This window comes from Dasypus novemcinctus, chromosome 25, assembly GCF_030445035.2.
Source record: "Dasypus novemcinctus isolate mDasNov1 chromosome 25, mDasNov1.1.hap2, whole genome shotgun sequence".
In the NCBI taxonomy this organism is placed as follows: Eukaryota; Metazoa; Chordata; class Mammalia; order Cingulata; family Dasypodidae; genus Dasypus; species Dasypus novemcinctus.
In genome coordinates, this window is record NC_080697.1 from 21,133,661 (window position 1) to 21,151,803 (window position 18,143).

The 18,143-nt window shown below is 38.9% G+C and overlaps 1 protein-coding gene across 1 annotated transcript in view; it reads left to right on the forward strand.

The window, feature by feature from the left end:
* The window catches only part of ALK (ALK receptor tyrosine kinase), a 769,970-nt gene that overhangs the window by 748,743 nt on the left and 3,084 nt on the right, over positions 1-18,143 (forward strand). Inside the window, exons 27-28 of the mRNA XM_004452341.3 lie at positions 15,340-15,474; positions 16,122-16,212. Coding sequence (XP_004452398.2) covers positions 15,340-15,474; positions 16,122-16,212 — 226 coding nt within the window. The remainder of the gene's footprint in view (positions 1-15,339; positions 15,475-16,121; positions 16,213-18,143) is intronic.

Genomic DNA, 18,143 nt, shown 5'->3' on the forward strand with positions numbered 1-18,143 from the left:
TCAACGAGTGAAATACCTCCCATGTCACTCTTCTTTTTTAGAAAGCTTTGGGCTATTCGGGTGGACTTTCCCCTCCAAATTAGTTTGGTAATTGCCTTTTCTAGTTCTGTAAAGTAGGCTGTTGGAATTTTGATTGGTATTGCACTGAATCTATAAATCAGTTTGGGTATGATTGATATCTTCATGATATTTATTCTTCCAACCCATGAACACAGAATGTCTTTCCATTTGTTTAGATACTGATTTCTTTTATCATTGTTTTGTAGTGTTCTGCATAAAGGTCCTGTACTTCTCTGGTTAACTTGATTCCTAGGTATTTGAGTCTTTTTGTTGCTATTGTAAATGTTATTTTTCCCCTGATTTCCTCCTCAGATTGTTCATACTAGTGTACAAAAACATTGCTGATCTCTGTGTGTTGATCATGTATCCTGCCACTTTGCTGAACTCATTTATTAGTTCAGGTAGCTTTCTCACAGACATTTCAGAATTTTCCAAATATAGGATCATGTCATCTGCAAATAGAGTTTTACTTCTTCTTTTCTTATTTGGGTGCCTTTATTTTTTCTTCTTGTCTAATTGCTCTAACTAGAACTTCTAGTGCAATGTTGAATAACGATGGTGACAGTGGGCATCCTTGTCTTGTTTGCAATCATAAAGGGAAAGCATTCAACCTTTCGCCATCAAGTATGATGCTGGTTGTGGGTTTTTCATATGTGCCTTTTATCATATTGAGGAATTTTTTTTCTATTCCTATCCTTTGAAGTGATTTTATCAAAAAAGGATGCTGGATTTTGTCAAATGCCATTTCCCTTCATTGACTGAGAAGATTGTGTGTAATTTTTTCCCTTCAGTTTGTTGTTGTGGTATATTACATTGATTGATTTTCTTACGTTGAACCAGCCTTGCATACCAGGAATAAATCCACTTGGTCAGGATGTATAAGTCTTTTGGTATGCTGTTGGATTTGATTTGCAAGTATTTTGTTGAGAATTTTTGTATCTATGTTCCTTATAGAGATAGTCTTTTCTTTTCTTGTAGTGTCTATCTGGCTTTGGTATTAGGGTGATGTTGGTTTCATACAATGTATTGGGTAATCTTCCCTCTTCAGTTTTTTGGAAGAGTTTAAACAGAATTGGTGTTAATTCTTTTCAAAATGCTTGGTGGAATTCACCAGTGAAGCCATCTGGTGCTGGATTTTTATTTGTTGGGAGATTTTTGATGATGGATTCAATCTCTTTGTGATTCATTTATTAAGTTCATGTATTTCTTATAGCATCAGTGTAGGCTGTTTGTGCATTTCTAGAAATTTGTCCATTTCATCTAGGTTGTCCAGTTTGTTGGCATACAGTACCCTCTTATGATCCTTTTTATTTTTGAAAGGTCAGTCATAACTTCCCCCCTATCATTACTGATTGTATTTATTTGCATCTTCTCTCTTTTTTCAATAGTCTAGCTAGGGGTTTGTCAATTTTATTGATCTTCCCAAAGAACTAGATTTCGGTTTTGTTGATTTTCTCTATTGATTTTGTTGTTGTTCTCAATGTCATTTACTTCTGCTCTAATCTTTATTATTTTTTTCCTTCTGTTTGCTTTGGGACTGGTTTGCTGTTCTTTTTCTAGTTTCTCTAGTTGTTCAGTAAATCTTTGTGTTTAGCTCTTTCTTCTTTTTTAATATAGGCATTTAGGGCTATAAATTTCCCTCTCAAGATTGGCTTCACTATATCCCGTAAATTCTGATGAGTTGTGTTCTCTTTTCATTTGTCTCAATATATTTACTGATTTTACTTGTAATTTCTTCTTTGACCCACTGATTATTTAGGAGTGTGTTGTCTAACCTCCACACATTTGCAAATTTACCTCTTTCTTGTCTATTATTGATTTCCAGTTTCATTCCATTATGATCTGAGAAGGTGTTTTTTATGACTTCAATCTTTTATATTTATTGGGAGTCTTACTGTGCTCTAACATGTTGTCTATCCTGGAAAAAGACCGATGGGCACTTGAGAAAAATGTATAATCCACTGAGTTTGGATGCAATATGCAATGTTCTGTATGTGTCTAACTCATTTGTCACTTTGTTCAATTTCTCTGTTTCCTTGTTGATCTTCTGTCTAGTTGTTCTATCTAATGATGTGAGTGCTGTGTTGAAGTCTTCCATGATTATTGTAAAGATGTCTATTTCTCCTTTCAGTTTTGCTAGAGTTTGTCTCATGTATTTTGGGCCACTCTGGTTAGGTGCATAGATATTTAAGACTGCTGTATCTTCCTGGTTGACTGTCCCTTTTATTAATATAAAATGGCCTTCTGTATCTCATAACTTTTCTTCATTTAAAGTCTGTCTTGTCTGATTTTAATATAGCTACCCCTACTCTTTTTTGGTTACTATTTGCTTTAAGTATCTTTCTCCAACCCTTCACTTTCAGCCAGTTTGTATCCCTGGGTCTAATGTGAGTCTCTTTTAAGCAGCATATGGATGGCTCATGGTTTTTGTTTTTGTTGTTGTTGTTGTTGTGGTTTTTTAATCCATTCTGTCAGCCTATTTTTTTTAAGATTTTATTTATTTTATTTCTCTCCCTTCCCCCCTCCCACCCTAGTTGTCTGTTCTCTGTGTCTATTTGCTGCGTATTCTTCTTTGTCCACTTCTGTTGTTGTCAGGGGCACGGAATCTGTGTTTCTTTTTGTTGCATCATCTTGCTGTGTCAGCTCTCCATGTGTGCGGCACCATTCCTGGGCAGGCTGCACTTTCTTTTGCGCTGGGCGGCTCTCCTTATGGGACGCACTCCTTGCGCGTGGGCCTCCCCTACATGGGGACACCCCTGCATGGCAGGGCACTCCTTGCATGCATCAGCACTGCACATGGGCCAGCTCCACACGGGTCAAGGAGGCCCAGGGTTTGAACCGTGGCTGTCCCATGTGGTAGATGGACGCCCTAACCACTGGGCCAAGTCTGCTTCCCATGTCAGCCTATACCTTGATTGGGGAGATTAATCCATTCACACTCAATGATGTTAAAACATCAAAGGCATTATCTACATCAAATGCATTATCTACTTCCACCATTTTATTCTTTGGTTTTCATATGTCATATCATGTTTTTGTCTGTCTTTTTACTCTTTTGGTTATCCTTTCTGCTATTTTTTCTTCTGTATTCTCCTCCAAGCCTCTCTTTTTCAGGCTCTAAGGCTTTCTTTAATATTTCCTACAAAAGTGGGTTCTTTTTTTATGAAGTCTCCTAGTTGCTGTTTGTTTGTGAATATTTTAGACTTACTGTCATATCTGAAGTACAGTTTTGCTGGATAAAGAATTTTTGGCTGGCAGTTTTTCTCTTTCAGTATTCTAATCATACCACTGTTTCCCCACATCCATGGTTTCTGATGACAAATCCACACTAAATCTCTTTGGGTGTCCCTTGTATGTGGTGGTTTGCTTCTCCTTTTCTGCTCTCAGAATTTTCTCTTTATCTTTGACATTCAACATTCTGAATGGTATGGGTCTTGGAGTAGGCCTATTTAGATTTATTCTGATAGGGGTACACTGCACTTCGGGGGCATGTAAGTTCATTTCTTTCATGACAGTTGGGAAATTTTCAGCTACTATTTCCTCAAATACTCTTTTTGTCCTTTTCCCCTTCTCTTCTCCTTCTGAAACTCCCATGACATGTATGTTGTTGTATTTCAAGTTGTCATTCAACAAAATTGCCCTTACCCAATTTTTTCCATTCTTTTCTCTCTTCAATTTCAGCTGTTCTGTCTTTGGTATCACTTATTCTGTCTTCTATCAGTTCAAGTCTCCTGTTGAATACCTCTAAAGTGTTTTTATCTCACCTTTTGTGTCTTTTATTTCTATGAGCTCTGTAACTTTCCTATTCAGGATTTCAAATTCTTCTTTGTGCTCACTCAGTGTCTTCTTGATGTCATTCATCTCTTTAGCCATGTTGTGTCTTTCAACTCATTCATGTGATTTTGGAAATTTATGTGCATCTCATCAGTTAGTTGTCTCAAATACTGCTTCTCTTCCAGGGCTTTGACATATTCCTTTTCTTGGGCCATGTCTTCCATTTTCTTAGTATAGCTCATAATTTTTTGCTGATGTCTAGGCATCTGATTAGGATGGCATTTTACTCAAATGCTCAATTTCTCTCTTTATAGCAAGTTTGTGGCTGGAGGCATGTTACTGCTGCTCTTTGATTCTTGGTTCAGCCTGAATTGTTAGGATTGTCCTTGTTACTTGCTTGAAACTGGGCTCTGGACCCAGTAATGGGTTGCAGGCCTGCTTCCTAGGGCCTTGAGGAGGGAGACTATAAAGGTCAGAAAAAAGCCTCACTTACTTTTAATTTCCTAACATGCACTTCCTCAGTTTGCCAGCAGATGGCACTCTTTGGAAGTCCTCTCAGTTCAATGCCTGGTTAGCATGTGTTTGTGCAACATGGACTGGATCAATATGATAGAGGTTATTGCCTGGAGGAAATAATTTCACTGCCCTCTGCATCCTCAACTATAAGTCCCTGTTAGTAGATAGGGAGATGGGGAGGGTCAGATCTCTTTACTCCTGGATCTCTTTAGTCCCAAGCTTGTTCCCAAGACAAACAATGGTGTGGCCCCACCTGGGCTCATGGAATCCAGCACACCAAATTTGTGGTTCAAAAGTTGAGTCTGCCTTAGGCTGTGTCTCTGTCTCTACTTTTCTTGAGAGGGTGGATCCCTGCAGCCCCCTTTGATTGTAGTCACCAGCTCAGAGGCCTGAGAATTCAGAAGTATCTTTAGTGTGGGAGAGGGTGCTGGCCATAGCAGCTGCCACTATTAACTAACAGTTCGGTAATTCTTTACCTTTGCCCTTCTCTCTTCTGGGCAGTTATCAGCCTTCCCCTGGTATCCTAAACCCTAGAAGATTTTTTTCCAGGCCATTTCTGCCTGTCCTCTAACTATTTTTCTGGGAGAGAAAAGAGTCCCATATGTTTCTAGTCCACTATCTTCCTAGAAGTCTTGATTTTGACAAGGGTTCCAGATACACTCAATAGGGAAAGATTAGTGTCTTTAACAGTGTAGAGAAAGCTGGGTAGCCATATGTAAAAGAATGAAAGTGGTTCTCCACCTCACACCATGTATAAAAATTAACTCAAAATGGAGCAAAAACATAAATATAAGAACTAAAACTATAAAACTCCTAGAAAAAATATAAGGGGTTTTTTCAGGACCATGTATTAGATTTTGGTCTCTTAGACTTTACATCACAAGCACAAACAACAAAGTAAAAAAAAAATATATATATATATATATATAAATGGAACCTTATCAAAATTTAAAAATTTTGTGCATCAAAGAAATTTATCATGAAAGTAGCCTAGAGAATGAGAGAAAATATTTGGAAACTATGTATCTGATAAGGGTTTACCCTCTGGAATATATAAAGAAATCCTTCAACTCAGCAACAAAAGGAAAAAATAATCAAATTTAAAAATAGACAAAAGACTCGAAAGGCATATCTCCAAAAAAGATACACAAATGTCTAAAAAGTACATGCTCAACATCATTGGCCATTAGGGAAATGCAAATCAAAACTGCAATGAGATACCATGTCACATCAACTAGAATGGCTACAATGAAAAACAGAAAATAACAAGTGTTTGGGAAGATGTAGAGAAATAGGAATACTCATTGATTGTTGATCGCAATGTAAAATAGTGCAGCCACAGTAGAAAACTCAGTTTGGTGGTTCCTCATATAAAGTTAAATATAGAATGACCCAGCAATCCCACTTCTATGCATATACCCAAAAGAATTGAAAGTAGGGAATCAAACAGATATTTGTATACTGATGTTGATAAAAGCATTATTCAGTTGCCAAAGGATGGAAGAAACCCAGTGGTCCATCAACCAATGAATGGATGAACAAAAAAGTGGTATATATGTACAATGGAATACTATTCAGCTATAAATAGGAATGAAGTTCTGATACATGTGACAATATGGATGAACCTTGAAGACATCATGCTTAATGAAATATGGCACAAAAGGACAAATATTGTATGACCTCACTGATATGAAATAATTAGACTAAGCAAATTCATAGAGTCAGAAACTAGAATACAGGTAACCAGGGGACAGGTTGAGGGTAGAGAATGGGAATTAATGCTTAACTGGTATGGAGTTTCTGTTTGGGGTGACAGAAAAGTTTTGGTAATGGATGGTGGTGATGGTGCCACAACATTGTAAATGCAATGAACACTTCTGAATTTTATATTTGCATGTGGTTAAAAAGGGATATTTTAGGTTGTATATGTAGGTATTACTAGAACACAATTTTAAAAATAAAAGACCATACAACACAGTGAACCTTAATGTAAACTACCCACTATAGGTACTAGTGTAAATATAATATTATTGTTTCATTAACTATAACAAAGGTACCATGTTAATGCAAAACGTTAATAATAGGGAAAGTTATGGAAGGGAGGGTATTGGGACCTCTGTATCTTCTGCATGATTTTTGTACAACGTCTCTAGTTTTAAAAAAATTTTAAGTAAGTTTATAAAAAGCTAAGGAACAAATTTTGCCACCAGCCAGTCCCCAGAACACCACAGTCTAGGGGAAGAAAGCATTGCCTTGCTGTTGCCTTGATTTTAGACTTGTGGTCTCAAAACCATGAACCAATATATTCCTGCTTTTTTAAGCCAACCCATTTGTTTTAGCAGCTGGGCATCTAAGACACTACGTAAGGTTGTATGGGCCCGTTCCTCTCTTCAGCTCCAAGAACTCCTGGCAGGAGAGTAGAGTTCCTGTTTGTAGGAGCTGACCAGTGACGTGAATAACGAGATACTGACACTTGAGTTTGTCCAATGTAGTAGGCTGAATAATGGACTTCCAAAGCTACCAGCTCCTAATCCCTGGAACTGTAACTATTACTTTCTAGGAAAAGGGGCTTTGTAGATGTGATTAAGGATGTTGGCCCTCGAAGATTATCGTGGATTTTCCGGGGGGGTCCTAAATCCTATAAGGAAGGCAGAGGGAAACTTCACACACAGAAGATGAGGAAGCACAGTAACCACAGAGGTTAAGACTGAAGTGACATGGCCACAGTCAAAGGGTGCTGGCAGCCCCCCTTACCCCCCACGCTGGCAGAGATGAGGAGTAGTTTTCCCTAGAATTGCTGGAGAGAGTGCTGCCCTGCTGGCTTCTTGATTTCCTTCTGGTGAAACTGATTTCCGACTTCTGTCCTTTAGAGCTGTGAGAGAAAGCATTTCTGTTACTCTAAGCCACCCAATTTCTGTTACTCTGTTGCAGCAGCCACAGGAGACTAACATAACCAATGAAGCAGTCCCCATTGCCTCACCTACATTGAGTTTCCAATCAGCTTTTCAGGGTTCCAGACTCCAAAAATGAACAGCGAGCCAAGATCACCAAATGTCTGAGAAAACAGTCTAATTAAAAAAAAAACCAAAAACATACCAAAGGAACTTGGAGCAGAAAAATATAGAGAAGTTAAGGAGCACTTATAAAAACTATAATATCCCCAGAAAGATGAATTGTTGCAACCACAAATCAAAGACTAAAAGCTATTTTAAATGCAGGCTGTTGGAAATAAAACATGATGATACAGCCCTCCAGGAGGTGGAGTGGACTCCCCATTTCTCAAGCATAGGCTCCATATAATTACTTCCTTTCAAATAGTAAACTATGGAAAGGGGTACAAAGAGAAAGCTGACAGTGCAGAAACCTGACAAACCAGCTCAATCAGGCGACCAAGGTCAAATCAAGAGTGCCCTTGATAGGAGGCAGGGGAATGGCATTTCACTTCTGTGGTCTTCCTCCCCCAAACCTATAATCCCTGTCTAACCAGGAGAAGAACAGCAGACAAATCCCAACTGAGAGACGTGCTACCACATACCTGAGTACTCCTCATAACAAGGACATCAAATCAAGGACTCTGAGGAACCAGCATAGTCCAGGGGAGCCCAGGAGAGGTCACAACTAAATGTAACATGGGATCCTGGATGAAGGCCTGGGTCAGAAAAAGGACATAGGGGAAAAACTAAGGAAATCTGAGCAAAGCAAGGATTTTTAGTAATAGCTAAATAACTTAAAAACTAAATAATAACTCATTCATAACAAAATATTGGCTCATTAATTGTAACAACTGTTAGCAAAGGTTAACAAATGTTAAAATTAAGGGCAACTGGGGGCAGGGTAAATGGGAATTATCTGTACTATCTTCACAATCTTTCTATAACTCTGAAACCGCAGTAAAAATCAAAGTTGTTTTTTCTAAACTGTGATAGAAAAATATGTAAAGGTTGCAAGATAGATTTAATTAAATCTTCTAGAAAATAAGACAACTATAATAAAGAGATCGGATATAGGAAAGAAAAGTAAGAGGGTTAGACCAATAAATCCAATTAGCTGACAAATAGGAGTCCCAGAAAGAATGAGGAGAGGAAACGAAGGGAATAAAATTATCAAAGAAATAATTCAAGAAGCTTTCCCAGAATGGAAGGATATAAATTTTCAGAGTAAAAGCATCCACAAAGTGCCAAGCACCATGGATAAAAAGAGCCACCTAAGAGCACATCAGTGTGAAATTTCAGATCCAATACAGAGAAAAATTCTGCAAGCTTCCAAGGAGAAAAATGAAATTAATTAATTAATTGTAAAACTGGCCACAGAATCAAAATGGCATCAAATTTCTCAAAAGGAGTATAGAAAACACAAGAAGACCATGGACAAATGTCCTCAAACTCCTGAAAGCCTTGCACTGAGATACGGTCCTAAGATGGGGGAATCACTATAAAGAGGTCCCTTTCTGACCAGGTTGAATGTGAATGAGAAGCCTTGGTTGTTTTAAGCCCCTAAGATTTGGCTTAACCTAAGTATGGCCCATGAATCAGCATCACCTGGGAATTTACAAAAAATGTAAATTCTCAGCCATTACCTCATACCTAATGCAAGAGAAATTCGAGGAGCAGGGCCAAGCAATCCAGGTTTTCACAAGTCCTCCAGGTGATTCTGACGTGCGCCAAAGTTAGAGAACCACTGGCCTAACTTATCCACCTGGGGAGAGTAATTTAAATAACACCCAGTCATTCTGAACACTTGCATAGCCTATGCCTCTGCAAGTCTGCTTCTAGGTGTCTGCATTAGAGAGAGTTTGACACAAACAGACTTGGGTAAGAATGTTCCATTTGCAGCAGTGTTTATAACAGGGAAAAAGCAGAAACGTACTAACTGTCCCTCAAGTGGGGAGATGGAAAAATTAAACCGGTTTATGCATATTATAGAAAACTGTGATAAAAGAAACACTATAACTACATGCAACAACATGGATACATGTCAAAGCCGAAGCAAGCTGCAGAAAGGATATATGATAGAATACAATTTATGTATAATTTTGTAATATAAAAATATTTGTCTATAGTCTTGATTCATTATTATTTGTGCTTTCACTCATTGTAAAAAAATGCAAAAATACACAAACATACATGGGAATGATACATTCTAACTTCAGTAGAGGGGAGGGAGGAGAAACAGAGGAGGATGCATCTTACTTGTATTTTATTCAAAAAGAGAGGTACGACTTGATACAAATAGGGCAAAATATTAACCTCCAGATACATAGGTCTCTGCTATATTACTACCTTTACTTTTTTTGGAGGGGGGTTCATTTTGAAAGCCATTTACTCCCTAGTATCTTAAAAAAATTTTTTTTTAAATTTAACTGCCTTTTTTTTTTTTAAGATACGTAGATCACAAAAAAATGTAAGAGGTTCCCACATACCTCACACCCCATCCCCCCACTCCTTCCACATCAACTACCTCTTTCATCATTGTGGCACATTCATGGCATTTGGTGAATACATTTTGAAGCACTGCTGCACCACATGGATTATAGTTTACATTGTAGTTTACACTCTCCCCCAGTACATTCAGTGGGTTATGGACAGGATATATAATGCCCAGCATCTGTTCCTGAAATACCATTTAGGACAACTCCGAGTCCCAAAAATGCCCCCACATCACACCTCTTCTTCCCTCTCCCTGCCCTCAGCAACTACCATGGTCACTCTCTCCAGATCAGTGCCAGTTTCTTCAATTTGTTAGAGTCACAATATTTCTATAGTAGAATACCAGTAATTCCACTCTAATCCATATTTTATTCCTCCATCCTGTGGACCCTGGGATGGTGATGTCCACTCTATCTCTAAATTGAGAGGGGGCTTAGATGCCACATGGTTGATGGATGGGATTCTCCTGCTTGCAGTTGTAGGCACTCTTGGCTCCCGGATGTGGAGGTTGACCATCTTCACCTCCCTGTTAACTGGCCTGGGTAAGTCCAACAAAGCGGAGAGTAGGAGCTGCAATTCTGCTGAGGCTGAGGGCCCAGCTGGCACATGGCCAGTCCAGAGATTCAAGTCTCCTGAGTATTCACCAACCCCCAGCGTCAACTCTTTAAATTGCTTCATAGTTAAAGTTTTTAAAGACACATAAATAATTCCAGATACAATTAAGTGCTATGAAGGTTTTAAAAAACAACAACAACAACAGAGTAAGGGGATAAAAGTGTGGGGGCCAGAGGAGGGGGGCGTTTTAGGAAGGATGGCCAGGAAGGTTTCTTGGAGGAGGTAACGCTTCAACATGTCTATGGCAGAAAGAACAACCCATGTACCAGGCTGAGAAAGGCTTTGCAAGAGGAGCGAGAATGGTGTGGAAAGGGTCAGAGGCAGAAGAGCAGCTTGTTTGAGGAATGAAAGCAGGTCCTCCTGGGTAAGCTAAGTGAGCAGAGTGGTATGTGTGGATGAGATGAAAGACATGGGCAAGAAGAGACAGTGTAGGGCCTGCCACCCAGGTTAAAGAATGTGGGTTCCATCCTGAGCACAAGCAGATGGTAGTGGAGGGCTCTAAGTGGAAGTGTGATTTTTTTTTTTAACATTCAAAAAATATGAGGTCCCCATATAGCCCCCACACCTCACCCCACTCCTCCCACATCAACAACCTCTTTCATCATCATGGCACATTTGGAGCACTGCCGCACCACATGGATAGTGGTTTATATTGTAGTTTACAATTTCACCCAGTCCACCCAGTTGGCCATGGCAGGACCTACAATGTCCAGCAACTGTCCCTGCAGTACCACCCAGGACACCTCCAAGTCTTGAAAATGCACCCACATCATATCTCTTCTTCCCTCTCCCTACCCTCAGCAGCTACCATGGCCACTTTGTCCACATTAATGCTACATTTTCTTCCATTACTAATCACAATAGTTCCAGAATAGAATATCAGTAAGTCCACTCTAATCCATACTCTATTCCTCCATCCTGTGGACCCTGGGATGGTTATGTCCACTCCACCTCTCTATCAAGAGGGGGCTTAGATTCCACATGGATGATGGATGCAATTCTCCTGCTTGCAGTTGTAGGGACTCTTGGCTCTCTGGTGTGGTGGTTGACTTTTCTTACCTCCCTGTTAGCTGGTTAGAGTAAGTTCATTAAACCAGAGACTAGTAGTTGCAGGTTTGTTGAGGCCCAGGGCCTGACTATGGAACATGACTCCTGGGGATGAGCCTCCCTGGCACTGAGGGATTACTACCCACTACCAGCTGATGATGTAACTAGAAAATGACCTTGAATAAAAGGGTCAACTCAGACCAGCAGAATATTTCAGTTTACACATTATATTGGGTGTCAAAAATGCTTTTTGATCTTGAGTAAAAGGGGGAAATCAAAAGGACAAATGAGTTTATATGGCTATGAGTCTCCAAAAGAGTCGGGAGGTCATCAGAGGGGTTGCTCTTATGCACCTCTTAGCAGGGTCCTAGAGACAGCCAAAGTAGATAAAAGCCCAGGTATTGGTTCTTCTGAGGGCTCCAGAGACCCACAGATTCTATGGTCATGGAAGATAGAGTTCAGTGCCATCAGTTGGCCCTACTTTGGAGTTTGTGTTCCTGAGTGTGATAGAGTTGAACTCAGATATAATCTTTGTTCACAAGCCTCTCCTGTTACTTTTACTGGACCTGTGGTTGGCGCTGGGGTTTGGTGTATGCTCAGGGGACCTGAATCTCTGGACTGTCCATGTGACTTGTTTTTAAAAGATCACTCCAGCTGCCACTGAAAATTGACTAGAGGGGGCAGGGGAAAATGGGAAGCCAGTTAGCAAAAATACTCTACATTTGCAGGTGAGAAATGAGAGGGGCTTGGCTTAGTGGTAGCAATGGAAGTAGTGGGAAGTGTTCAGATTCAATATCTATCTCGAAAGCAGGGTGAACGGGGCTTGCTGAATGACGAATGTGGGAAAGTTTGGAACCAAGAAAGGCTCCAATCTTGTGACTTGAGCCAATGGATGAACGGCGGCACCACCAGGTGGGCAAGAGTGGAGGAGGACATGGCTTAGGTGTGGAGGCAGTTCTCTTTGGACATTCTAACTTGGATTTGCCTACTAGCAGGCAAGTGGAGATGTTGAGTAAGCAGTTGATATTATGAGTCTGCAAGAGACCTTGGCATCTGCTGACTGGACATCTGAATATAATACAGTGACTCTGGGCTCCCATTTTTCCTAAGAGCGCCCACACCTGGAAGCAACTTCCACCTTCTGGTTATGAATAAAGGAAAATAAAATTTAGCATTAAAAACACTGATAGCAAGTCCAGTCAGCACAATAGGTGGATTAAAAGCCCTTTCAGGGGAGCATATGTAGTTCGGTGGTTGAGCGCCTGCCTCCATTTATGAGGTCCTGGGTTCAGTCTCCGGTTCCTCCTTTAAAAAATAAAATCCCTTTCATCATATTGTCATTCTTCTTGATTCAAATATTAAAAATAGCTGTTTAAACAGCAACCACTTTTGCTATATCTATAATTTAAGGTAGAACAACTCTAGAACCCAGACAAGCAGGTTGGAATTTTTAAAATATTTGTTTTTATTCGATTTTGGGTGCTTTAGTGCAAAGCTTTGGACCTTGTTGCTCCTATTTCGGACAGGCTTATAGGTGATTAAAGAACCATCTGGCATACAAAATTACTGTAGGATTGCTAGATAAAATTAAAATGACCACTTAAAACTGAATTTCAGATAAATGACAACATATTTATGTAAAAATTATATGCTGTTTATATAAAATCCAAATTTAACTTGGCATCCTGTAGTTTTATTATATCTCGCAACCCTACTTTCTTGAAATCGTCAAAGTTCTATGATAAACACCACTTTTTGCTCCCTTAAACTCAAAACCAAGAAAATTATATACTACTTTCCTCAACACATCCTATGACCTGTCAGTATATCTCTCTCTTTAGCTTTCTAGCTCTCCATCAACTATCTAGACAGGCATAAAATACAGAGCTGGAATTCTCTAGTCCTTGCTGTCAGTTTCTTGGAGGGCAGGAAGGTCACCACACAGAAAGGAATAACATACGTACCAGGCCATTTCAGAGGACACAATATATGTGCCAGGCAATTTGTAGGTAGTGGAATCAAGAGATCTGATAATGCATTCCAATCTGTCTAAAATTTGTTCCATAGTATCCTCTGTTTTAGGCTTCTTGCTTGAAAATATGGAACATATCTTTGCCTAATCCTCCTCACAGGAGTCTGGAATTTCATCAAGATAAGGCCAATGAAAGCACTTGTTGTTCCTTAGAAGAGGGGGGCGTTATAGTTCTCTGTAATATTTGTGGTAATATTATGACCATTAGAAAACTAAGAGATACTAAAACAAAGCCAAACTGTGTCAAAAAGCTAACCATAAAATTAAAGATTTAACATCAATTTCTAAACAAAATATCAGAAGAGTTGAGTTTTGGAACATTATTTAAAAATATACTAAAGTTCATTTAAAACATAACAAATGAGAAATCAAGTACATTAAAATAGAGAGAGAGAAACAAGGGAAATATGTTCTACCAGATATTAAAACAAAATACATGAAAAGTAAAACAGTATTAATGCAAGAAGCAGAAAAATAAATAGAAGTAGAATAAACAGAAACAGGCCTACTTTTAAATTGCAAGACAATAGATAAGGGGGAAATCACTTTATGAATAGTGTTAAAAGAATAGTTGTTTGGAAAAAATACTCATTTTAGATTCTGACCTCACATTATACACCAAGTTAAATTCCAGTTGGGTATCAGAAGACAGAAAGGAAAAACAAACACTAGAAGAAAATCACAAATATTCACCTAATCTTTGGTGAAGGGAAGATTCCATTATCTATAAAATTGATGGAGGAAATCACAAATGAAAGAAATCAATAGAGTTGGCTACCTTATGCTAAAAATAGAATTTTAAAACAAACAATTGTTTTAATTTATGGAAAAAAGATTCATGTCTCTGATATATAGTGTCTACAAACCAAAAAGAAAATCAATACTAAAGAAATATTCCCCTCTGGATAAACATGGGCAAAAGATATGAAGACAACTCATAGGGAAATGAATCAAATTAATAAACACTTGGGAAAAATTCAAACATGCTAATTACTTAAGTCAACAGACAACTTAAGGAGCGCTATCATTTTTTTTGCTTTAAAATCAGTAAACGTTCTCTTCTATATAATAATACTCAGTGTTGGGGAGAGTATCTGAAGCACTCTTGTACAATTTCCGGTAGTACGTGTTTAAATGACATATTTAGAAATCAAATTGACAATAGCACCAAGAACTTTCAGTTTTATATTCTTTTGATCTAAGAATCCCAGTACAATAATCCAATATTTAGAGAATTATCCTAAGGAAATTGTCATTTTAAAAAATGCACAAAGATGTTCACCACATTATTTTAAACATTTTCAAAAATGAAAACAATAGCAAAATGACAAGGCAAATGAATGGTATGACCACTCAGTGGAATGTTTTGCAGTCATTTCTAACTCTATAAAAAGTTTGTATTAGCATGGAAAATGTTCATGCTAAAACATGGAATGTGAAAAAAAAAATCAAGGTCCAATATCACATATTGAATAGAATTGAAATTAAGTTTTAAAAAAAATCAAAGCACAGGGGAATAGATGTAGCTCAGTGGTTGAGTGCCTGCTTCCTATTACAAGGTCCTGGGTTCAATCTCTGGTACCTCCTAAAAAAAAAAAAAGTCAAGGCACAGGAATTTAACTGGAACAAAAAATTGACATGTGAGTTATGTTTCATGGAGCATTACATGTCATAGTGCCTCATTCTTTTTGTTTTTCTGTATTTTAAAAGTTCTCTATTGTGGAAACATGCCTGATGAAAAGAATGGTAATAAAAATTTCATGTCTCTGAGTGTGTGCATGTGCCGGATTTCATATGTAGGTATATATGTGTGTGTGTCAATATATACCTCTGCCTATACCTCCATACCTTCTTCCATCCTGTGCACAGGTCCTTTGGAGTGCTGCTGTGGGAAATATTCTCCCTTGGATACATGCCCTACCCTAGCAAAAGCAACCAGGAAGTGCTGGAGTTCGTCACAAGCGGAGGCCGCATGGACCCACCAAAGAACTGCCCTGGGCCTGTGTATGACTCTTTTAGGAACCTTTCTACTAGTCACCAAGCACGGCTTTTGTTTTGTTGGTTTTTCAAAAAGTATCTACAGCCACATATGCTTCAGTACTTTAGGATGAGGGGCAGGTGGCTGACCTCATTTAGTATTCCCCAAGATACGAAAATAGCTGTGACTCTAGGGAGACGGGTGAGCTCTCTGGCTCCCCAAAAGCAATTGGGCAGAGCACGGAAAGCTTTCCATTTGTCTGGCTGCTTGAGCACCTACTGAGTCCATGTCCCAGACTCAATCTCTTATACCATAGTACCTTGCTTCTCCTTTAAACATCGCCACTCCGTGGGTTTTCTGCCATCCCCAGCAAGGTAGATGGGGCGTATCATTAGAATATTCTGCTCCAGACGTGGCTGTGGCTTTAATTTCAGAATGGAACAAGAGGCGTCCTCTTGAATGGAATTGCCAGGATGCCTGTGCTGAGTTTGGGCACTCTGACACCAGTCCTTGACCCAGCAGCAGAGGGCAGCACCTGCCACCTATGGAGGACCTAGATGAGGCGCCACCTGGTCCCATTTAGAAAAGTGCTGGAGGATAAAATGTATCTTTCATCTATTAAATCAAGGATGATTTACTGCATCCTGATTAGAATGCATGTCTATTCTTTTAGGTACCGGATAATGACTCAGTGCTGGCAACATCAGCCTGAAGACAGGCCCAACTTTGCCATAATTTTGGAGAGGATCGAATACTGCACCCAGGTAAAAACACATTTTCCTTGCATTGACTCTACATGGCAAAGTCTTGATGACGATAAATGCCAAAATGTGAAATAAAAGTTAACCCAGCTGGATGATAAAATGTATGATCATGATAATGGACGTTAATTATCTATAAAGTGAAATGCTTGGTGTCTCATTTTGCCCTTTCTGTAAAATAAATGCAGGTAACTGCCACTTTCTCCACCAGCAGGTGTCACCACACCAGGCACTCCATAATATTAGAGTGAGAATCATTTTGAATCACAGTATTAACTAAGTCCCTACTGGGTACCTAATGTTTTACTAGACAAAATTGGAGCTTCAGAGAGGTATGGAAAACACCTGCTCTCAAACAGTTTACAGCCTAGCTGGAGAAATAACATGTAAAAGAACTAACAGAATACAGTTGTTAAATTATATGTTAGAGGGATTGAAGGAAAGTTCAAAGTAATCTAGAAAAATTTCAGCATCATCAATAGCATTTGCACAGCGTTTATAACACAGAAATTGCTTTTCATGTGCATGATCTCTTTTTGTCCTCTTTGGGGTTAGTATAGTATCCCTATTTTACAGAGGAGATGAGGCTTTGAGAGGTTGTCCAAGCACACAGTTTTCTAGCAATCTGATGGGACCTTTGCAGATCTCACGCCCCTTTCCTTCTGCAATTACTATAAATTTTCGCTTCTCTCCCTCATTTTAGATCACTATGCTTCCTGCCTCTTTGAGAAAGCAGAGGCTAGCAAGTGAGCATCCCTCACTTTCCTTCCACTCTTGCCTGCCAAGTGCAGCAGCACCCATTCTTAGCACCTTCCTCCCAGGCCAGCAGGGGTGGTATCCCCTTCCTCTTGAAGGCTGACCCTCGACCTCCATCACCCAGTGCCCCTCAGGGACTGTGTTCCTTCAGATATCTCCTCTCTTCATGGAATTGGCTTTATTTGGCTCTCAATCTGCCAGATATCTCATTCTGGAAAATATTTTAGAAGAGGTGAATTACTACCTTTCTAAATCCCATCTTAATTACGGAAAGAAAAAAAAAAGGTATATGGCTTCAAACTAATTTCCTAGCCTATTCCATCCTCACAAGCACTTTCAACTCCAAAGTTGGTGAACTGGCCTTTTATCTAGATGGACTTCATTCATCAAGTTATTTGGGATTCTTCAGTGACATTTTAGGTGGTTATTTTGTAATAAATGGAAACCACCCACTTAAATGTAGATACTGTAGAGTAGGGGCTCTTAACCTTTTTTGTTTCATGAACCCCTTTGCCGTAAGGTTGAATGAATACTACTGTAATTTATTTATTGCACACATTCATAAATGAAGGAAATGCTAGGTTTCAGTTAGAGGTCAGAGTAAATAAAGATAAGTTGATTTTTTTCAATTCAAGCTCACAGACCCCCTGAAATCTTTCCACAGACCCCTTGGGTGGCCCCCTGGTTAAGAACTCCTGCTTTAGAGTAATTTTGCTCCAAAGTATTTAACGTCCCTGTTAAAAGCAGGTGGTTATATTTTAAATAACTCACCTTGTAAATTTTTAAGAGAGGGGACTAAAGAATTTGAAAAAAAGAAAATCAGGAGGTACTTATTTTTTATTCTTCAACTGTTCTGTTGCTGAAGACTGGGCCCATGTGTTTTTCTGTTAAACTCAAGAAGTGGAGGTTTCTTCCCAGTTTGCATAAAATAGTAATGAATTAAATTTCCCCCCAATTTAATTTTTTTCCACAAAATTTCCTTAAACCCCTTACAATTGCTTCTGCTCTTCTACATTACAGTCTACTACTGTAATTGTTGTTACTCATATAGCATTTCAGTATTTCCTGGGTTTCACAAAGGGCCCCTCTCATCTAAACAAGTTAAAATGCTGCTTTCTGTGATATATGTCCATGCAATGATGTCATCCAAACATAGAGTTTTCTTTTCAGTCGGAATT